Below are 24538 nucleotides of genomic sequence, written 5' to 3' on the forward strand. Positions count from 1 at the left end.
CTGCTACCATTGTTCCTGCCCGACACCCTTTGCTACAATTATTATTACTCGTACTATTATTATCATCATTAACATTACTATAATTATTAATACCATTATTTATTTTCATACTGTACCACTACTTCCTTTTACTGTCTGTATTTCTATGTAGATATTGTGTTGGTTGCTCCCCCCAACTTTATCAATAGGTAGGAAATCTTACAGTGGCGGTCATTCAGTATGGGACTGTGTCAGTCAAAGGGCAGATTTGGATCACAATGAAAACGCCACTGAAGCAAACATTTGCAGACAACATTATCGAGTTTTTGTCTTGTGTTTTGAGGTTGGGCTTCATCATCGAATCACTGAATTAATAAAATGTTTCGGCCCTCAGACTGTCATCAGGCAAAATATATATATATATAAGGACAAACAGATTGTCTGTTACATTGTTTTAAAGGGGCATTATGTAGATTTCAGCGGACACTATTGGTGCGGTTTTAAGATTGCAACCAGGTGTGTGCTCATCTGCCTGCTTGAACCAGGCTTGACCTCATGAGCGAGGATAATCCAAAACACAACCGCTTCATACAAAGATCCCACAATTAACCGGCATGCCGGCTCTGGCTTTTCTCACAGACATGTTCCGGCATTGCTATTACTAATGTTCCCGACTCAGAGGTAGATAAACACTGGCTCCATACCTTGCCTACAGCGCAGCGAGCCAGCATATTGGCACAATTCTTCCGGGAAAAAAAGGCTATATACAAACACACCGGGAGACAGTGTCACACAACTTGTTGGAAACTCAGGTAAACTCCCACTGCAACATTACAATAATAATTTTATCAGCTTGAGGTTGAACTAATCCATGCTGGATTCATTATAATGTTACATTTAATCCATTTAGCCGTCATGAAAAATCGGCGTTAGTTCGCCTGCTGCTTTTCAGTAACCAGCGTTATTTGTGTCTCTTCCACCGGAGCCTCAGCAATGTCAGCACAGCCAAAATGTATTGGAGGATAATGAAATGGTCAAGCTAGACTGAATTTTATAAATGATGAAAAAGATGTTTATAACAATGAGACTGCAGTAAGTAACGTTACTGTAGAGAATGGGTGGGTCTTCCACTGTGGTGTTGTCCTGTGCCGTTATGTTGCATTATTGTATATTATGTGGGTCACGTTAGTTACAGCGACTGAGATGGGGAAGAAGCTGTGTACCTGAGTATCGGTACAACAATAATAACTCTAAATTGAATGTTATGATGCAAACAGCGGTTGATCCATGCTAATGTAATGTTAGCTGGCTGCACTGCCTTTCATCAGTATAGGGTAGTCTAAACATCCACATTTGCTTTGTATGTTACACTTTGACATAATTCTGGTGGTACACAGAATAGTAATTTATATCACTATAGTGTATTGCACCGGATAACATTAGCAACTGGTCGGCATTAGCCAGCGAGCGAACAATCAGCCTTTCTGATGTTGACTGTTTTCACCCGACATCATTTTATTCTGGTTTGGCTTGACGGGCTTCAGCACATAAAACTTTATCTTTGTTTTTTATCCTTACATGGAGTTTATGTCAGAGTTTATTTGGCCGTTTGTGATGGAGTCTGTGTCCTGCTGGGAGCCGGTTGTTTTGTGGTGTAAGTGGACTGCATTTCGTTAGCTGTGGTGTAGTCCATGTACTCAGAGAGAAGCTTGGGAGTGTGCATGTAACTACATCCCATCCCGGAAAAAAAACAATACATTCTCATCAGACGTAAATCAAAGTTAGTGGATACAGTCCTGAATGATGAGGCAGCCATCTTTATCTTCACTCGAGGAAGTAAACAGACTTTCCTGGATCTCTGTGTGGGTAAAAAAAACTTAATCTGTACCTTATCCTGTCTTATTCTTGACCCCAGACTTCAGATGACGTTTCTAACCTCGAAGGTGTGGTGTTCCTTAGATAGTTCCAAGGAAAATAACAGACAATGTCATTTCAGATACACAAAATCAATGACATCTCGTTGTGGGCAGCACAGTTCAATTCAACATCTCTACGATAGTCCTAGGTCCAGTTTGTAGCACAGACAGACACACACACACAGCTGCCATTAGAGAGTGTTACAAAAAACAAGGGTTCTGGTAAAAGGTTACCAGAGGAAGAAGAAAGAGAAGAAGCGGAAGAAAAGGAGGAGGAGGAGGAAGAAAATGCAGAGTAGCGGCCAGGTGAGAAGTAGTAGTAGTAGTAGAAGTAGACAAACTTGTAGTAGCAGAATAAGTACTTGCAGAAGTTGGGAAGAGTCATCTTGGATTTTAGAGGGGTGGGGATCTCCTAAGATTTCTTAAAGAAAACATAACCGGGTAGATGTTGCAACATTTTTTCTTAATTATTTGTCATTAAAAACATTTTTTTATTTGTTGCATATAACATAATTCTTGTTAAATTTCCATGTTTAAATTCTCAATTTCTAGCCCTGTTATTCATGGGGGAAATCAGAATGGCTTGCAGAAGTCATGCAGAATATTCATGCTGGTAAACAATGTTAGAAAAATGCTTTTCTAATTTGCAATCGCTGCCATATTTTTGTCCCTAGAATAGTTTCTCAAAGATGTTCTCCAGTTTCTGCTGAATACATGCTTTCTTTAAAAAACCTCTTTCTTCTTGCCCAACATCCCCAGAGGTATAGAGCGTATGGTCTGCAGAATTTCCTTCCCCCCTCCCTCTTTTCCTCAGAGGAGGAGGGAGTTCCTCCTCATCCATCATGCCTTCTGAGAGAGCAGCTTGCTGCAGGAGATGCACATATTAGCAGCCAGTCCGGGAGGTTAAAAAGTAGCTTAAATGATTGTGATGACTTTGCATTGACATTGCTGGGTGAAAAATCTATGGTCTCTCTCCTCCATTTTTTTAATCCATCCGTTGTGTCTTTGACTGTCTTTTTTTCCGATTTAATTAGTTTCATTCATGCCATGCAGTTTTGCTAAAGAGGAGGGGCAGCAGGGATGCTGAGGTGCATGGTAGAAGGCGGTTAAGATACTGTAAAGACTTGAGAGGGAAAGAGAGGGTGAGAAAGAAAGGAAGAGGCTCAATCATATCTTCATGTTCAGTGACACCTTTTGTTAAGCAAATGTTAGGGCCAGTGTCCTGTCTTTGAGGGGGTCTGTTCACACCAACTGGTACATCCACCCATTTGTCTGTCTGGCTCTCTGACATTTGCTGATATCTCAGTATCTAAAATGATCAGTTGAATTTGAAGTCCCAGTCTGTCAACTGTCTCCCAGAATATTCAGGTGATATCAAATATACTTGTTTCAAATAATCATGTAATATGATGTCTGATGTTTTCTGATATGTATGAGTAGATTTCAGCCTGCTGTTAGATGTCCTGTAGCTCAGCAGAGATTAGCAGGGCAGCTCAGCCTGTGCAGCCCAGCGGCAACACTGAATCAGACTCTGCCGGAGCGGTTAGACATCACATTGGACCACCCCTCACCTTGCATAGTGCTTTGAAATAATGGAACAATGGAATCAATAGTTTTGAATGCAATTTGTTGAAATGAAACTTCTCGAAATAGTGGTCAGTAAAACAAAAACACATCTAAATTACAGTGTGGAAAAAGACGGCATTCCTTGTCGCACGGTTTCCAAATCCAAGTACGTCATAGGCCCTCTGGCTGCTACGCTGGGAGCATCCATGCTGTTGTTTGCTCTGAAAATCAGTTCAAAAGACGTGGAAATGTTTTCTTTCCCATCTTAAAATGGCTTACATTTGATCATAAGCATTATCTTCATTGGGATCGTCAGCGAGATTGCATATGAATGTGTCACACAGATGATGAAAATGTTCAGGTCAGAGTGTCAGTGACGCTGATGATTTCTACCTCTCATCTTCTTTTTTTCTCTTCCTCTCTGTCTCCCTCCCATTTTCTACAGTGAATCCCGTTGGGTGATGGAGGAGCAGCAGTGTAACGTTTTTTCCCTCTTCTTGTAGACATACTGGGATTTAGAAACTCAGCACTGAAAGGGAAAAAGAAAAGAGAATTTAGTGACCCTCAGACACCAGACCATGGCATTGAGTTTGATCTTGCCCTGATAAAGGCTGGTTAAAAAAGTTTCATAACGATTTTTTACGCGAGTGTACAACCCATAAAGGTTATTCAAAAACGAAGATATTTAATTTCAGATGCAGCATTTAATATTGCACATATGTCAGTGGAATGACACTGGTGGGTTCTTTGATTTCATTAGAATGGGATCTGCGCGGTCCTGGAGCCGGTTGCACCAGCTGTTCATAGGTTTAAACGTATACTAGATCTAACATGAGTGTTTACAAAGTGGAGTTTTGAATATAACTAAATTAAAATGAATTTGTACTAAGGTAGAGATTAGTTGATATTAAGTATAAACATTCAGTAACAGCGTTGAACTGCATTCAATAACTATCTTATTATAGCTAATATATGTGAGTTGAAACTTCTTTCTTTCTAAAATAATTTAAAATACATTTCACAAAACTAACACAATACACCTCAAATTACAAAAAATGATGATGCTAACATTTGACTAAATGAGTAAACAATCACTTAGGTGAGATTAACTGGATTTATCACACTCATTTTACATTATACAGTTTAGAAAACTACTATACTTCTAACTCTGAAACACATATTTCTCCATGTATGCAGATATTATTAAAACAAATATCACAATATATATATATATATTAGGTTGTATATATATATATACACACACACACACACATATATATATATATATATATTTTATAAGATATATCTTTTGTGCTCCTACAACTATAATTTTAAGCTACCTAGTGATGCTACAGTGACTTCCTGTTTACATACAGTTGATTGCTTGTGATTGGACAGCACTATAGATGTTTTCTAGCAACTGATTTACACATTACTAAAGTCTTTACTAGTTAAGACATTTCTTAAGTTTTAATGGTGCAGCCTGATTTAAGGACTTGGGAAGGACTTAACATTCAAACTTTGTAATGAATTTATGAATAGTTGGTGCAACCCAATATTGATCTGCTTTTGGCCAATGAAATGTTTCTATCAGGGATTCACATCTTACATTTAACAGAGGACCGATTTACTTATAGAACTATGAAAAGCCACCCATCAGGAGAATTAAGGATTTTTTTTAACCAAAACTGAAAATAATTTTATCAAAAAATTTAAATTTCAGCTGTCATCCAGTTATTTTTATTTCCATTTCATCTGCTAAAAATGATTTGATATCTTTCTGTGGAACCACATTAGATATGGGCCTGTTTCCCAAGAGTCAAAGTTCTTGTTCCTGTGAAAAAGTTTTTGGCAGGTGTGGAAAAATAACAATTATACGTGCCTAAAACTCTTGCATAGTACTGTATATCTCACATTTTGGCCGTTTATGCATTAGAGCTTTCCACCACGTGTTGAAGCAAGTGGAGTTGTGATGGAGTTGCAATCACGTGATCTCACGTGAACTGCCATCAAGTACTAAATACATTTATTTAAGAACTGTACAATTATGCTTCTAAATGACTACATTTCAGAGGGAAATATTTTACTTTGTACTCAACTAAATTTCTTAGTTACTCTACAATTTTCGTAAGACCTACATGATTTTTATGAAGTTTATAACATGTATTGTTAAGGTTTAAAATAGTGAATCCCAACCTTCTGGGCTTGTGGCACTTTCCAAAAAAGTTGTATCTATTTGGGGCACCATGTCAGATGTTTCAGATATCTAAACGTTGTTAGAGGTTAGAGATAACCCTTAAAATTGCAAAAGTAATTGTTCAAGGCTGAACTATATCACAATAAAACAGCAAAAGAAAAAGAAAAGTTGGGCTACACTTCCTAAATACCTCCACTTTGATCAGCTTCAACAATAAAATGCCATTTACACTTCGATGCATTTGTAATAAAATCTATTACTGTCAGTCAAAGGCCATTTTTCTGCAGAACATATACTTTGACTTTTCTGATGCAGGACCTTTAAATGTACGGAGTATTTTTACATTGTTGTATTAATACTTAAGGAAAATATTTAATTTAAGTTCTTTTTCCAATAAGGGGTAAGGGTCACTGAGGGGTGATGATGACTGAGCAAACTCCATTTGCTGATAAAGACAGTGAAATGTGGTAGAAAGCTCCATATCTAGCTAATAACTGAATGTTGATTTGAAATTGAGACTTTTTTTGTATGAATGTATTTCTATGTCAAAGTCATGGCATATGAGACACAAAGCATAGGGCTGTAATTGCAGCCACTGGCTACTGACCATATGCATTTCAGCAACAAGTGCTCCAATGGCGTTATTTTGTCTTTTAACTTCTTGTCAACACAGGAAGTGGGAATGTGTCAAATGTGTGAGTTACAGTGGAGACTCATCTGGTTAGTAACACACTGTCCAGTTTTCCATGGCATGGTTTATTATTGCTAAGCTATTTATTCAAAATTATACTATCAATAAAATATATATCAACTTTGAGAAATGTTTAGTTGGCTCTGTGAACCGATCAAGACTGCAGCTTTTAACTTTTATTCACTATAACCAGCAATAGCAACTGGAAGTTAAAAGACAAATCCAGAAATAGAACAGATGAATAAATGGGCTGGCTGCATAAGGTCAATATTACTACACGGAATACTGACAGCTGGTGTGTCTATTGCTTAATCCAAAAGATGCTGTTGCCAAAGAGGCTGTGGGAGTTCCTTTCATGTTATTATCAAGATTGATAGTTAGCCGTTGTTGAAATCCTTGTTTCTTTATACCGCTGCATAACTTTCCAAACATTAGGTTGGAAAGTTATACTGGCTCAGGTTGGAACAAGAATGCATCAAAGACTTCTACAATGGCAGGCAGAGTGGGCCTAATCTAATCTGTAGTTTCCAGCGGTGGTCAGTATGAAATAGTAATGTACTCATGTAAACTGCAGCAACATAATACTGTACATTGAGGCAAGGAAATGATAGGCCAAACACAGTACTGAAGCAGCCAGCCACAAGAAGTGCATGCAAGTTCACTTATAACATGGGGCTTGAATGTGACACCCACATTTCTGTCTCTGTAACTCACATGTACAGATACAATCTGCAGAAGTCCTCTGATATAAATGTATGCTAATTAAGAAGCTGATGAAACCAAGACACATCAAAGCCACAAACTTAATGAAATCAAAAGTTCAAACCAGAGGACTCCGGCCAACCAGGATTGGGCCAAAATCCAGACAAATAGATGAGAATGGAAAAAATCTCAATTGGTGTGTTCTGCACATAAACAGACCAGACCTTGGCCAAATAAATACTATTTTTAGTTTTTGTTTAATTCCACTTTAACCATCAGAGCGGCATGGTTTGCTGAATCAGGTCAGTTCATTTCTAATTAGTTTCACTTTGGTGCATTTTGTGTTCGTCCGAATGAAAGACTACAATTCTTCTGCACCTGTGTGGGATAAAACAAGCTGTGCGGTAGTGTTTGTGAAGGCAGTTTGACCCAGGTGTGGTACACACAAAGGCTACCTGAAAAATAAAGGTAATAGAGTGCAGCACACAACGACAAAACACGCAGAGCATAAACCAACACAGAACACACAGGTGAGGAAACACAACAGAGATACACATTCTTACATGGAGAAGCGGTGTTGCTTCTTTCTTTCTTTTCCTCCTCCTCCTCATCATCACCACACCTTTCTGTCTTCCCCAAACTTTTCCTCCTCCATCTCCTCCCTTTGATGCTGCTCGGCTGATAATCCACTCAGAACACATAATCTCATAGCACGTTTCCCCTTCCTCCCCATCTACAATATATGACTGCAGTCTTTTTCATTCATTTAATGTCCATTCCTGTCTTCCTCCTTGGTGAAATCCAGTGTTTGGTGAATCATTTCACTCAGTTGTTTTATTGTTTTTTTGCTGTAAGAGACTTCATGGTGGGGGTATGGATAGTGTGTTAAGGGAAAAACTCTCACAGACAAGGGGATGACACTGGGAGAAGACAGGAAGAACATTTGGACAAGGAAAGCAAAATAGCATTTTTTATAGAAGAGCCACAAAACAGAGCACATGGCATTCCAGGCATAGAAAAGAGAGGAGTGAGAATATTTTTTTTCTTATCTCTCTTTTTCATACATACAGTACATCTTCAAGGAAACATGACTGGATAGGAACACAAGGGGTCCAACAATTTGAGAAAGAGATACCTGAGTTGTGAATGGATGGAAAGGATAAAAACATTGGCAACAACAGACAGAAAATAAATAGCCAGCAGTAATTTGGATTAAAAACGTTTAACTTTTGAAGGGTGCCTCTGCAGTGTGGTTTCTCACTAGGTAGTCTTCAAAGATATTTTGAACAAAAACACCCTGAGATATATCCAGATCCAGTTCTAACTATGAAGCGTTCAACTGGTCTGAGGCTCATGCAGGAGGCAAGAGGTGCCATCTCACATTAATTTGAAAGTTTTACATTTTTGCTCGTCCTGTCAAATCAATCTGCCTTTGACAGCATACCTAACAGCCAAGTGGTTTATACCTGACATGTTTCAACAGGAATTACATGCACTATGGAAGTAATGATACCACTTTAAAGTGCCTTTTAGTTTCTCTGGCATTTTGACCCAAATTTGCAGTTAATACTGTAATGGCCCAAGTATATGACAAAACATTACATTTAAAAGTGGGGACCACATTATATTCAAGGCTGGATTCAGGGTGGGTTTGCTCAAAAGGGGCCCACAGCTCAGTTTTGGCTGCGTTCCCCTTGCAGGTTATGCTGCGTTCCATTTACCTCTGAAGTCGGAGGTCAGAGCTGGGAATGACGTCATACCTGAGTTGACGGTGTTCCAGTTAACAAGTCGGAAAACCTCGCTCAGCCAGCCATTGATTACAACTAGCCAGGTTAGCTATTGATACGCCGGCTGATTAAAAAAAACGCACTGTGCGGTATTTACTCATACTAAACACTGTAGCAACACGTCCACAGACAGCAGCTGGACAGCACTTTCTGTACGAACATTTCTGAGTCACAAGTACACAGTGCTAAACAGTATAAACTACAGCTTTCACTAACTGTTGATACCCCGACAGCCATCTTGGATCACATACTTTGAACTCAGAAATTCTGACTTCCCACGTCAAATGGAACACACCATTAATCCTCATCCTTTGTGGAGGTTGCATTTAATTATTGTATTCTCACATTGCAAAGGAATCCTCCTGAACTCACTGCAGTTTAAAGGTGCAGACAACAGGACAGGACAGAAGAAGATGAAAGATGACATGGACAGGGTAGCAATGACGAAGGAGATGAATGAAAACGATGGGACAGGGACATTGTGGTGAGGAGGTATCTTGGGGGGAGATGGGTCTCTCCTCTCTCTTGCAGAAGAGGAACTGAGACCGTGATGGAAGAAGCTGGATTTTTTTAGTTTTTTTCAAGTCTTAGCATTAGTTCACAGTTACTGCTTCTTTTTGCATATATCTGATAAGAGCAGGGCTTTCAGAACAGTTCTCTGTGAAAAGAGAAGCAAAAGAAAGAAGAAAAAAATATAAGCTACGATTGTTAATGTTTCTCTCATTGATAAGATCGATAAGAAAGCAGCTATACAAGACCTACTAACCTATGAAACGTAACCCCTTCCCATCCTGCAAAAATAAACTTTACCACCCCCAACCCCGTGACAGTACCTAACCTGGTCTGTTCCGACCAATAGCATCATATCATTTTGGCATGCATAATGTCAGCCCATCCCACCTCTTGCGTTCAAAGAGGTGAAGATTGTTTGTCCTGCATGCTTTGTAGTGCATATGTATGTGTCTAAACACACATCCATACACACTCTTAGTAGTTTAATGTTATATACACATTCATTGAGCTTGAGAATAAAATCTTATCAAACTTCCTCACATTAGTCATATCTGTGTCCTTATTGCTTGCGATGGAAATCCATGCAGATTCCTCTACAGCACAAACTTTACATATGTACATCAACATGATAAAAGCGACCAATCAGCAGTGGCCGTAGAGAAAGTGACAAATGCACTCAAAACAACTGGACATTGGAAAGTGAGATGAGTATAAGAAGAGGATGAGAAGTGCAGAAAGTGTGTTCACATTTGTGACTGTGTGTGTGTCTGTGCCTGGTGTGTCTGTCTAATAGGAAAGGGGGTTACAATGATTTTCCAAATGGGAATTTAATCTTGGAACACCTAGTGGATTAGAACCACAAGACCATTCCTTCATACATGAATCCAGATTAAGTTGGACATCTGAGGCTGTCTGGAAACTGATGAGTATGAGGCTCAGCATATTACCACAAATCAAGGTCATATAAGGGTAAAGAAATTGCTTTACATTTTGGTAAAAATGCGTCTCCAGAACACAGTAAAACTTTCTTGCCAAGAGTGAGAAGAGGAATAGATGACGCATGCTGTGCAGTACAGAGTTAGAGCTAGGAGGCAATTAGGTTTTCTTACAGTGAAGACTGAAAGCAGGTGGAAACAGCTAGCCTGAAAATAAAAAGTCCCAACATTTGCATATCAACACCTCTAAAGCTCACTAAGCAACATGTTGTATGTAACATGTTTAATCTGTACACAAACATAATTTTAAAAATGAAAAGTTGTGGTTTTAAATGTGGCTGGGGAAAGTTTTGTCATCACCGTGAGGTTGCTAATTTTTATGTTAAGTTACATCACTGTTAGCTACTTGTCAGCTGCATTCAGCTCCCAACATTAAAGCTGCGCTTGTTGTACCGCTCCCGCATTTGGTGAGAGAAGCGCATCCACTTCTATGAAAAATTAACATATTAAATAGCTTGCTCTGTATGGCTATAAGCACATGACACTTTACTTTAAGAGAGCTCATTTGGAGTTGGATTGGATTGTGTAATAAATCAATAATGATAATTATAGTGATTAATCTTCCTCAATAACAATATAACAAATGTTTAAAAAATGTATGATTTAATTCATTTGAATCACAAATGAATTAGCACTTCATTTTTCTGCTATTTATTTTGTTGAAGAAAAGGGACTGAATTTTTTTTAACTTAAATTAACTTCAGATTCTTCAGATTTGTGAAGTAATCCATTGTTTGGCATCAGTTCTGAAGACGTAGTGATTTGACATTTATCGTGTTGATTATCGATATCGAATGATGTGACATTTTTTTACTGAGATATAATTTTTGGCCATATCGCCCAGCTCTAGTGTTAAGTGGATGGTAAACATATAAAAGGAGTGTTGAATAAAGATGCTTAAATTGATTTCAGCTTCAGGAGGTAGAGTTAGTTGCCCGTTAACCCGCTCTACCCCCTGAGCCACCCCCGGTGGCTGTTCCAGCAGTGTATGAATGTGTTTGAATGTTAGTTTCTGTTTGAGCACTTAGGCTCAGTGTATGAATGTGTGTGAATGGTGAATGCAGATGTAGTGTAAAAGCGCTTTGAGTGGTCGAAAAGACTAGAAAAGTGCTATACAAGTACGGAGCATTTACATCTTTCAGATCAACTTGAGACATATGTACATATGATCTCGTTCCACATTTTATTGTGTGTCATGTCATGTGGGAAAAGAGTCTTGGTCTTGAGTCGGTCTCGATAAGCTCGTGTTAAATAAATGAGATATAATGTGTAAATTAGTGAGCCCTAGAGATGTCGGTGTAGTGTTTTTGCATTTGGACAAAGCCAGGCTAGCTATTTCCACCTGTTTCCAGTTTAAATCCATGCTAGGCTAACTCTCTGCAAGAAAGTGCAAGCGTGATAATAATTTTCCCAAAATATCAAACAAATTCTTTAAATATATAGTTATCTGCTCCTCAGACAAATTCATTCTCATTTGCTCTCACCTCCCAACGCTGCCTGCTTGAATGTAAAACAGGATGGAGATGTCTCAGAGCACACGAACATTCCTTAGTCCATTTTTTTTACAAACAGTGCTTTTTAAACTTCCTCTGCATCTTTAAGTGGTTCTTGTACATGGCTATTCTTGACAGTGTCTATGTTCACTGAGTGGTTAGTGCTAGTTGTTCTGTTTTGAGAATCAAATCAAAAAGAAGGATTTCCCACCAGCTGAAAGCTCTCTATTACTTTCTGGTGGGAGAGAAGGAAGTTGAGGGTGAGAGATGAGGACAAGGGATGTTAGCAGATATGTAACTAAACCAACAGACAATAAATTACTGTCTACAACAATGAATAAGTCTAACATTGTGTTTCTAAAATCAAATACATTTTTGCAAAATAAAATAAATCCAGTTTAAACAAAAATTAAACAACATTTATATTTAGGAGGAAAAATTTGATAAAGAAAACAAAAGTATTAGATGACATCATCCTGTGATCACACATAGATTGTTAATAATAAGCTAAAAAGATATAATTAGTTCTTCCTTTTTTTCTTACAGAAGCAAAAATAAAGGAAAATGTAGTTTTCCAAGTTGACATTTGTGCATCTCAGTACAGAGGTAGATGCAGGTCCAGGCACACACAAACATCCATGTGCACATTCATCATATGTGCCTCAGATACTGCATATCTGAGCAGAAACACACACCCTGTCTCATTTATCTACATTGCATATTTCTATGTTTGTATGCTGTCTCTGTTGTCATGTTTTCTCTCTTCTTCCCACATGGCGTTCATCATCCTCTCTTCTTCTACCAAGGGCTGTCACTCCAGTAGCCGTTCACGGTCCTTCCTACTGAGCAGCCACAGCCGAAACAAAGAAGGGATGGATGGACAGGGGGAGTGGGGAGGGGGAGGGGGGGGGGGGGGGGGGGGGGGGCAAAAACAGGGAAAGAAAGAGAAGCCAAAAGGGGAGAAAACTAAAAAAATTGCCACTGGCTGCTGAGTCAGTGCAAGTCTTAATGCTGGTGGCGGTGGTGTTGGTGATGGTAATGGTGGCAGGATGAACTCAGACTTCAGGAAAACCATTCCAGATAAAGGGAAACATTTCCAGATATCCACAGTTTTCACGTGACGTCACATTTCTCCCTTGGAGGGCAAAAAAGACGTTAATTTCCGCTGCGTGCCAACCAGGAAGCTAGTGATACACTGTTACTTTGAGTTTGTTACTTTCGCGTTGCCAAAATGCTGGATGGTTATTGTGCTTTAGGTTCCACTAATCGAGGAGGAGACAAGCCTGGGCTGCGTTAGGTGAGGGATTCCCAAGAAGGTAAATGTAAACATTGTCTAAGTCGAGTGGCGTTAGGGACCTGGCGGTAGAAATGCAGCAGCAGATGCTGTAACGTTATGTGGATGGTTTGTGTTCATATCTTTCTTTTTCTGTGAAAGGTGATCCAAATAAATTTTCTATCTCTATGGGGGAGTAGCGGTGTTGGTCTGTTGTTTTGCGGTGGCGCATGTCACGTGACTGAAAACTATGAATACAGGAAGCCAATTATCTTTAAGGAATAATTAATTTTGGGAGGAAAAATGCCAATTTGCTTTCTTGCGAGTATGATGTGAGATGAATTTTAATCTAATGTCTGTGCATTAGTACAGAGTCAGGACATGGTTAACCTACTTTAGCATAGCAAGACTGAAGTTGGAACGGGGGGAACAGTTAGCCTGGCTCTATTCACAAATATACCTACAAAATAGAACTCACTACCCAATGCCCAATTTCTCTCTGCAAATGGCTTTTGTTTGTCAAGAAATACTCTTGAGCATGTTAACATAATCTAAGACCATAATCATACGTTTGTTTTTACATTTCTTTTCATAAACTGGTTAAAACAATAGCCCGTTAATTAGTAAGATTTATCTTGGACAGACGCAGGCTAGATGTTTCCCCCTACTTCTAGTCTTTGAGCTAAGCTAGGCTAATCACATCCCGACTCCAGCTATGGACTTAAAGCACAGACTGGAGAGTTGTCATCTCACTCTCAACAAGAACACAAACTTTCTTTGTGCTGTTCATTAGGAAATGACTATATAAAAGCACAATAAAGGAATGAGAAGTAATCATCCCTTTCTTCCAGCTTTGTAGATCAGCTTTTCGTTGAGAGTCCGTGTGAGTGCACATAGATAGCAGGTTCAGGAGTAATGGTGTGATGAAGATCAGACACTACTGCACCAGTTTCTATAACAATGGCTACAATGGCTAAAGATCAAAGTTCATTAATTATGTTTACCTACAGTTTTTTTTCCTATAGCAGCTTTTTTCTTGTATTTAACAAAATAAAAATATGTAACAACCAATGCCAACTCTACTTTTTATCCCCTCTCTGATTGCCCTTCTATAGCATCCCACAGTGCCCTTTGACAGTGATTCCCAACCTTTTCAATTGGGCCTGACCTACCACTGAGGACACTAAGGTCAAGTCATTTGTGTATATTCTGTGAATTTGGGATTTTTAGCAACTTTGGGTACATTTACATTCTGCGGGTAGACGCTTAGTGGACACGCTGTATTGTAAAGACAATACAGTATTTTGAAGAATCAATATATTGAAATTCCACAACTTTTAAACTAATAAAAAATAATAAGTGAGCAAGTGTATATGAGTGGAAACAATAACAATTTAAAAAAGTTTATGTAAATTTGGAATTGTAAATTTGTCATTAAATGAGAATTATCCATTATATGTATATTACCCTGTAGAGCTTCCGCTATATAAATATAGACTTTAACATTAGAATGCATTAACAGCACAAGCAGTTAATCAAAGCAGGAACAGATCAAAAACTACCAAAAATATGATTACATACATTAAAAGGGACAATAAAGGACTTCAATATAAGCCAGATTCACAGAATGTTCTGATGCTATCTGCAGTCTGCATGTGAATAAACCACTATCTGAGAATTTCTCCCCCAAAGAGGGTTGCTTGTTACTTTGCAGACTTTAGGCTTCATTAAAATACATTTATGATGCATGGAGAGTTAATTTATCCAGTAAAAAAACAAGAAATAAAATCACAATTTTATAAATAAACATTTGATTTTATTTCCTTAATCTTGTTTATCTTGGGTTCCAGATTGGGAACCACTGCCCTACGACTAGAGACTGTGGACACCTGTGGACAGCTGTTCCACAGTTGTCCACAGTATAGGAAATACATTTTCATCAAGTCCTCCTGCAGTACATTCTGTGACTGTTAGCAGAGCATTTGGGGTCTGAGCAGACTTTGATCGCGGAGATAAAGGAGGAGGGGACAGCAGCGCTTTTACTAACTGCTTATGGAGGTGATTTAGAATCTAATGGAACTCCCTATGTCTTCTCTCACTATACTAAAGGGATATACAGAGAAGAAACTATGTCTCTGAGTGGAAGAGAGGTTGTTTCATCTATATGTGACACAAAGAACTGAACATCTACATGGCATTTTTCAGAGGTGTAAGCTACAGATTGGGATATTTTCTTTTGACTGTTAGTGTACAAAAATGTTTTTTTTTTCAATCTACTTGTAGGTATAGCGTATGTTCTTATTCTGGAGATTCTCATGAGCAAAAACATGCATGCTGCAGTAATATGTTAGTGTCTATGTGTGTGTGAATGTGTGCATTCTGAGAGTTAGTGTTATAAAAGTCTCATTCATTGCTACTCTTAAGTATAAGTCTTAAAGCATTGAGGTGCAAGTGCAATCGAGATGCAGACGAGAAGTAGCACAGGAAAAGCTAGAGGTAAACTAACTCAACTATCATATCAGTCTAAACTAACCTAGACTCTATCCCTGTTAGTAAGGCAAGTGTGTCTGTGTGTGTTTGTGTATGTATCTCTGCTTAATCACTACGATTTACTTATTTTTGTTTTAGAATAGGACCCTTTGGTGCCTAGAAGAACTCTAATTTGTTGTTGTTTCTATTAAGAAAAAATATGTGAGTAATGGTAATGAAAAAGCAGCTATGATGACTCAAATGTCCATGAGACACTCCTTCCATGTCGATGCTTTTGCTTCTTTCGCATAATCCCCAGAAAAAAATGATTATTTTATTGTTGCTGTTGTTGTTAACATTTTGTTGTTAGTATTTCCCTGTCGGCAATGCTACAAGATGGAGGGAATGGGGGAGTGGCATCGCCTGAGGCCAGGAGGTTCGAAGGGTTCAAAGGTGGAGTTGGTGATTGGGGTGAGGCGCAGCGGGGCGCCCGTCATCCCGGAGATATTATTGAGGCTGCGTGACTTCTCATAACCCGTGGCTACATGAAGATGACAAGGATAGGTAAAAGGGCAAAGGTTAAAACGGGTTTATGAACAGTCATTCATATAGCAAATGAAACAGTCAAAATTAATGTATTCATGATATAGCAAAATGTTGTAATGTAAAGAATGTTTGTTATATTGGATGGAAGTGCAAATTGTTATGATATTATTATGTTATGACAGCATTGCACAGCAGGAAACCGCAAATATAAAATTTACAAGCATTTGTAAATGAAACAAAGTTGAAAAAAGACAGATAACTCAAAACAAAACCAGCCCAAACCAAGTAAAATATTTTAGACCAAAGGAGGAAGTTTGAGGCAGACAGACAGATGGACCAAGGGACAAACAGATGGACACACAGACAAAGACAGACAGACAGAGACAGGACAAAACTGGTTACGAAAATCAGCTATCAATATCACTGACACCTAGGGGTGGCACTCTGCAGCACCAACATGAAATGTATAGGGGAGGATGCACTAGCTCAGTGGAAATTCACATACCCATTTGATCTGAATACATTCCATAAGATTTCTTGACTTGAACATCCACTGGACTAGCTACTCTGAGACTCCCAAAAGCACAATGGCAGTGGTATACTTTGTTTAGGAACAGGACACATAGCCAGACTTTGTGGTTGATTTTTGGAAAACTCAATAGCAAATCAGGTGCGTATATCATCTGGAGCTGAGCACATTTAGAAATACAGTACACACAATCCCACATGTCAACAGTCCAATCTTAAAAACCTTCACTTCATTGCCTTCAAGACATTTTAATCCAAGAGATCAGGTGTTTTAGCCAGTCTACCAATAGGAACAGCACTTGCTGTTAGCAGGGAAACACCAGGGTCTCTTTGTTTAGGGGGTAAAATTTTTATCTAGCATGTAAATACTAAATGCTAACATCAGCATGCTAACCCTCTGACAATGACAGTGTTAAAGAGGTGTTATTATGCTCAATTTCCAATTTGTACTACAACCAATATATATATATGGTTTGGGGATCAAAACTAAATAATGAATTTGACAATTGGGACAAAACAATCATAGAATCTTTCAATTCTGAGTTCTGTAAGAGCATCCTGCAGGTGCAGAGAAAATAATCTGTGCAGAGCAGAGCTCTCTAGCTAAAACTACAGAAATGATCCATGAAGTTTTACTTGTATCACTTAAAAGATAATATTCAGTTATACATATATGGATATATGGACCACTGCGTCCTGTGTATTGCTGTTTGTTTTTTCGTGATTCGTATGTTTCCTTCATTCGTATAGGTGCCACACTGCTTGTTCGTGAGCCAATAACATCACTGTATCAAGACTGAAGTCCAGGAACACCACTGTCGAATGAAAGTTCACTGACGGTTACTTTGTGATAAAGTGGCAGTTAGGATTTGTTTATTTTTTATCTGTGTTAGCTCCTGCCACAGCATGCAGACTCAGTAGCTGTACTTTACTGTGACTATGTCCAGGACCACGGCCATGAATGGAAGTTCACTGTTGAGTACTGTGTGGTATTGTAATCACTAATACAAATACAAATGCAATGACTGCTTGTAGTATGGCACTCACTGTGAGCAAAGTCAAGCTTACAGGTGCTTAGCATCTACATATAATGAGTGGCTCTCTGCAGTTTGCTTTGCAGCAGATGCAGCATTGGGCAGCTTCAGTAATGATATGCCACTTAATGTGCATGGTGACGCTGGTTTCTCATGGCCTAGAAGCTACTTTATCTTGTATTATCCTGCTGCTTCAATTGATGAAATGTCATCATTGACTAAATGGCTTTAATCATTTACTGCACTAGGCAGTTACACATTACACATGTGAACTGCGCAATGATTGCTTTTTCAGTAAAGAGTAGTATCAAGGATTACAATTTATTGGTTGCACCAGCTCTTCAAAATTGGCCTAGTTATAACATATAGGTGCAGATCACTAAACACATTACTACATTAAAACGGGTTTCACCACACAAAGTGCACTTAGTAACTGCCAGGTGTAACTGTCACTGACAACTAGCCCGTTAATAGTTTGTATGGATTTAGCAGAAAAAGTAAAACAAGCAATAAGAACTATGGCCGACATATCTGACCTGGCTTTTTTATTGAATTCCTTTAATGATAATAATGTAATTTGGGAACATTTTAAGTTATGATTCAAAAAGAGAACCTAATATATATCATATTACAAAATGGCATTGGTGTAGGTCGGGTTTGGTTTGAGCTCTGTATTTGCATAGCGCCTTTCTGACCAGTTAAAGCGCTTTTACACTACATCTGCATTCACCATTCACACACTGAGCCTAAGTGCTCAAACAGAAACTAACATTCACACACATGCACACATGGTTCAGCATCTTGCCCAAGGAGCCGGGGATTGAACCACCGACCTTCCGATTAACGGGGAACCTGCTGAGGATTTCAACTTTCTTAAGAAAGAGCTGCAAGAGGTCAAAGTAGAAATAAAGAACAACACAGCCGCAATTAACTCCGAAATCAACCAGATGAAAGCTACAATTAAAGAGGTGGAAGGTGGGCTAACGACCTGGTCGAACTAGGTGGTAGTTTTGCAGACTACAGTGAGTGCCCTGGCAGCAGAGGTGACTGGACTAAAGACTGAGGAGATGATCAGCATCCTGGGGGTGGTGGAAACACCGTTCCCAAAGCTACAGAGAGAAACAGTACAGCTGCATAGAGATGTGCTTGTGGATCGCTCTCACAGAAGTCTGGGTCCTGAGAGGAATGATAGGAAACCACTCGCCATCATAGCCAAACTCCACTACTACCAGCACGCTCTCGTGCTCCGCTCCGGCTCAATGGTGAGACAACTGCTATCTTTCCTGATTGTACAATGAGTGTTGCTAAGGCCAGGGCGGCATTCAATGAAGTCTGGAAGCTTCTCCCTAACTGGCAGGTTCCAGCAACGGAGAAGAAAAGGAGTTCACACATGCAAGCAAAGCGATGAGCTAGCATACCAGTATGCCAGGATTCTTATGATGCTTTCAGGCACGCCCCTTTCAATTTCAATTTCAATTTCAGAAACAACTTCCTGTGATTGACTCGGTCAAAAGCTTTAGAGGTATCTATAAAGCCAATAAGAACAGAGGAGTTTTGTCTCTACACTTCAGCTACTTCTCTCAAAGCATAGATACATAAATCAGTACCATGCTTAGCCTTAAAGCCAAACTGGTTGTCTGTGGTATCAATATACTCATTTAGACGATCTAATGAAACTTTTTTTAAAACTTTGGAAAACACACTGGCTAGTGCGATTGACCTATAATTATCCACACGTCCATCCTTGACAGCCTTGTCTTTAATAACAGGCACAAGAGTGACAGTTAACATCGAGTCTGGTAATGTTCCATGGGTCAGTAAGAAGGGCTGCAACCTTTGGGCTTGCATATTTCTGCTGTGATTTGATCTGAGCCACTTGCTTTATTATCAGATAACTTAGATATTGCTTAGATTGTGATTCCCAATGTAATTTTGTTGGCAATATTTCCCACTTTATAGGGATCACTATTGACGCAGTTAAATAAAGTTGAGTAATGTTGCCTCCACAACTTCCACTATATTATCAGCTTCCAGAAACTCTCTCTATATTGCATGGTAACAAAGGCTTCCCTTATGTAAAAATAGCTATCTGCAGGTAACAACAATTGACTAGATAATATGTGGTTATTGTCATCACAAAACTGCAACATATGTTTAGCAAACAATGAACTTCTGTCTGAAAGATCAGCATTCATATCACCAACCACATATACACTCGTGGAATGATTATATTATAAAAGCAAGTCTATACAAGTATACATCCTCATTCTGCTGACACTCGTATGGTGTATATATATGTTAAGGATAATAAACTCTTTATTGTTAAACTTTAACTGTACTGCAATGCACCAGTCAACTCCAAGCCCTATGACTTTCATCACTGAGTCCAACTTTTTGTGCCAAAGGATAGCCACACGGCCTGCTATCCTTCCTCTCACTATTCCCATAGAGAGGTCAGTTGTACATTCACCAGCACCATGGAAATTGTCTTTAAAAGAGTTACATTTTCCCAAATCTTGTTTAGGTAACATATTTCCTGCAAACATAAAATGTGGCAGAGTAAAAGGTTTACCTACCAATCCCTCCCATTGCTGTGCTGGGGTAACATTAACTGCCCGACCCTCCACTTCACCTACCCATTCAGCGTCTGAGGGTACTTAATAGTTACAACAAAAAGAAAACCAGATAGTAGCCTACAGAACAATCACCTGTCTGTTACTGATTGGTCTGGCTCACCAGAGTCCAACCGGTACCAAGACTGTATCACCTGCACCTTGACGCAGCAGGAGGACGCCACTGCAGGAGCTGGTCTACCCTTCTCGCCACACCTGAAAGTCCACTTTCCCAACACTGCCCGTTGCTTCCGACGAGTAGATCGCAGCAAAGCACAACAAAGCACAGCACACACGCCGACACAACGCCAACATAATCCGACACTCCTCTCACTTCTCCAACCTCGAGGACTCCTTATTCCTGCAGCTGATTCCTGAACCAGCTGAAGCTGCGAGAATGACGTCATGGCAATGGCACATACCTGGAGAGGGAGGGAGGGAGGGGGAGAGAGAGAGAGAGAGAGAGAGAGAGAGAGAGAACATACAGACCACGAACACTAACCCCAATACAGGACCTTACGGGACGTTACACACAGCTTTGCAACAAGTTATCAACAACTACACGCCGGGCCCTGTCCCCTGCACTGCTGCCAACACGCAGCTCCCAACAGTTGTAAGATACAACACGCATGAAAGAATTTAAGAGGACAGTGCTGCCATAGCTCCAATCGTCACAACTGCTGTGTGTTGAACTGGGTACACAAATACCCATCACTCCAGCCTTATGTGGTTCATTGTATCGAGATCCGGACAGAATTTGGTAGCAAAAACACTTACCAACTTCGTATGAACCACTTTTATATTTCCTTGCGCACCAGTGCCAACAATAGACTTTTGGGTCTTTCAGATAGGAAGCGATTTGCGCTGCGCTGGCAGCGGGAGGTTAAGCGCAAAACCTCAGTATTTCAACTATTTTTGGAAGTGTGAGAGGCACATTGCGCTGTGCTGCGCTTGCGCTTTGCTCGACACAGCAACAAAGCCATTGAAAATAATGGGTTTCACAATGCAGCAGTGCGGTCGTCGCAGTCTGTCTGAAAGGCCCATTAGGCATCCTACGCTCTAGTTTGTCAGCATGCTGTTTTAACAGAGCAAAGTGGTCCTTGGTATGCTTCCTCATTCGTCAGCCCTGTTTGACAACACAGCTCCATTTTGGTGAATCTGGCAATGCAGCAGTCACACAGCTGCGCCCACAGCGAAGCCCCCCTCACCGACACCCTTGCCCAGGCCCATCACCGCGCAGGGTGCAGAAGCATGGGCAACTGATGAGATCGCTGTTAACAGATGACCCAGGGACACCCATAGTCGCCACCAACTCTACACCGCCACCCACAGCAGAGGCTCCGAGCGGGCCTGCATCACTCGGTAAGTCCAGACAGTGCCGTGTGCCATAACTGGGCTCTAACTTCCGCTCCATTACGGCGACTCTGTTATCAGTGGTCGTAGTAATATCTGCAATATCAGCCTGAAGTTTCACTGCGTGCCTAAGCGCACAAACCTCACTGTGCAGGTGTTCCATCTTGCTGATCAGGTTTGAGACATCCATGTTGTTAAATGTCACTGGCGGCAGCTCATCCAGGTAGTGTCGGGGGATGTTTTCTCCACACTTGTTTAACACTTTTAGGCAACTTTTAATATTGTTTACATCCTTCTGGTTGCCTTTTAAATGCCACGCACCGCTGCTTAGTATTAGGACAAAGAGCACCTTCAAGTCCATCCTGACTAATCGTTTTTTTTTTTACCGAAAGGAAGTCTTCTACAATAACCTTGCCTTCCACAGTCTCATAAATCTTTTTTTTTTTTTTTTTTTTTTTATATAGCGCCAAATCACAACAACAGTTATCTCACAGCGCTTTTCATAAAAGAGCAGGTCTAGACCGTACTCTATGATGATATTTAAAGAAGCAAATCGTGGGTTTTAGTCGAGGCCGGCTAAACCTGAAGCAGCCACACCATGACGCACACTTTCCGCCATCTTTTTTCAACACTGCCATTTTATTGTTGGTATATTTGGGCTGATGGGAGGAGTCTTCCATGCCTTAATTTTTTTTTTTTATTTATATCTATACATGCAGTTGAAATCAGCATGTTGACCTTCTGCACTGTCCTGGCCAGGAGATTAATATTGTTCAATGGAAAGATCCTATTCCACCGATGTATGGTCATTGGGTCAGGGAAGTCATGTGCCATCTTAAATTAGAAAAGATAAGATATACTGTCAGTGGAGCGACTAATAAATTTTACAAAATTTGGCAACCTTTTTTGCTTGCTCTTTTCTTTTATGGTGGTCTGGCTGTAAAATGTGTAATATGTATGCCCTCTGTCTGGTACTATTTTTGGAAGTTATTTTACAATTGGTGTTGGGCAGTGACGCTGCTGATATTTCACCTAAAATATCATATCCAGTGATAATATTACTTTCCCCAGTAACTAGTAACAGCAGCACTTGTTCAAGTCAGCTGTTAGCCAAGAAGCTAAAGGAAGAAAGGAGAACAAGGGAGAGAGGCGTTCTCTGCTGCAAGTAGCTACTGCCATTATTGTGTCACAGTAAAGCCACAAAGCAATGTGAAACTTACAGGAAGAAACTCCGGTACTGTCAGCGATGCATGGACTTGTTTGCTGTTGAAAGCTTTTTGCTGTACTATATTGCATATTTTACCCCACATTCACCCCATTCACACAGTGGCTGCCATGCAATCTTGCCCAAGAAGGTCAGAGCTATGCACATAAAACACTAGCCTAGTTCTAAAAAGCTTCCTCCTTTCTTAAGCATTTTGCATTAATGTGATCATGCAGCTAGAAGACATTTCAGAAAGTCAGCATCTTTATTCCTCTTTCTGTGCTGTAGGTATTTTGCCCTTAATGACTTAATGGAAATCACCTGTTGTAACATCACTGAGTGGGGTGTGGCCTGATGTGTGCTTTGTAAGAGGTGTGTCAATTTCAATATCTCATTTTATCTTAATTTGGACTACCAGTTGTACCAGTAGCACTTGGACTCTAAATTCTAGTTTTGATTAGCCAAGATATCCTTTTAGTCTAACATGGATCAAGCTCTAAAATGCTAGAACCTACAATTCCCATAATGCAATTTCATAGTATCTTTCTCTAGAGACTTCCTGTCTGTTCAAACTCTTTCCTCAATTTGTAACAATGGCTTATTTTAAAACCAAGAGGATATTATACAACTGTTTTCACAGGCTGAGTAGTATTACTCAAGACAAGTAAACAGTGAAGTGCCCCTGTAAGTCTCATTGGGTCTGGTAAAAATCTGATATTTTATTTAATATGACAGCCAGTGGGAAAGGCAAGAAAAGAGGAACATAATATACCTACTTAGTGCAATCGATACTGTCTAAAAACAAATGAAACGTTCATATTATCATCTGGTTGCTGCTGTTTACATTCACCCCAGATGCAAATTCAAAAAATGAGGAATATTCGGCGTGTATACATCCATGTATATATGTATATAAATAACTGTATTTATTGTTTTATTTTATTTTTTTATGTTACCATATTTTAGTATAGGCCTACACTTAATTATATGTTGTGTGTATAGCATGAAGGAACTACAAATTTTGTTTTGTTATGCAGCCTTGTGCTGTATTATGACTAATAAACAACCTTGCACCTTGTAAAAAGTGCAATCATGTAGCTAGATATCTGATTCATTAGTTCAACTAAACCTATACAAGCTTATAGCTATTCAGCCAAGATAGCTTGATTAAATCAGTCAGTGAGATTATTTCTGTTCAATGTTTTAAAAAGTCAAACTTGATTTCTGATTGATTCTCTTCAAAGCCAAAGCAAGAAGCTAAGCGAGAGCTCACAGTGTAGCAGCATTTCTGGGACGGTGACTTGTTGTACATACCTCTACTCAGTCAGACTTTAGTAACACAACGCAGGGGAAGAGAGTGAGGAGGATATCCTGAGGATGGGATTGATACAGCAGTGTTAGAATGGGATGAGAAGACATGAGGGAGGAGGGAAAGGGGAAGGAAAGTATGGAAGAATACGGGGAGGAGGAGGGGGAGAGGTAACTTAAGAAATATTTTGAAAGGAGGTAAAAGATGTTCAGTTTATGAGTGAACATTTTATGTAAAATTACTCAAATAAATCGGTTTGGTATATTTTGTTAATACTGTACTGTATACCAGTATGACCACCATATATACGGTTTACATGGTGAGGGTGATCTTGTGTCAAACCTCTCGGCAAGTGTATACAAAGTAATCCA

General features: G+C 39.5%; 1 protein-coding gene across 1 annotated transcript in view; it reads right to left on the reverse strand.

The window, feature by feature from the left end:
• Positions 1-584: 584 nt before the first annotated feature.
• The window catches only part of LOC119918404 (potassium voltage-gated channel subfamily C member 1-like), a 128301-nt gene continuing 104347 nt past the window's right edge, over positions 585-24538 (reverse strand). Inside the window, exon 5 of the mRNA XM_038739145.1 lies at positions 585-3990. Within this exon, the coding sequence (XP_038595073.1) occupies positions 3977-3990 (14 nt within the window). The 3' untranslated portion in view covers positions 585-3976. The remainder of the gene's footprint in view (positions 3991-24538) is intronic.

This window comes from Micropterus salmoides, unplaced genomic scaffold (genome assembly GCF_014851395.1).
Source record: "Micropterus salmoides isolate LMB-PRFRI ecotype aquatic unplaced genomic scaffold, ASM1485139v1 Ms_hic_scaffold_10, whole genome shotgun sequence".
NCBI classification, from domain to species: domain Eukaryota; kingdom Metazoa; phylum Chordata; class Actinopteri; order Centrarchiformes; family Centrarchidae; genus Micropterus; species Micropterus salmoides.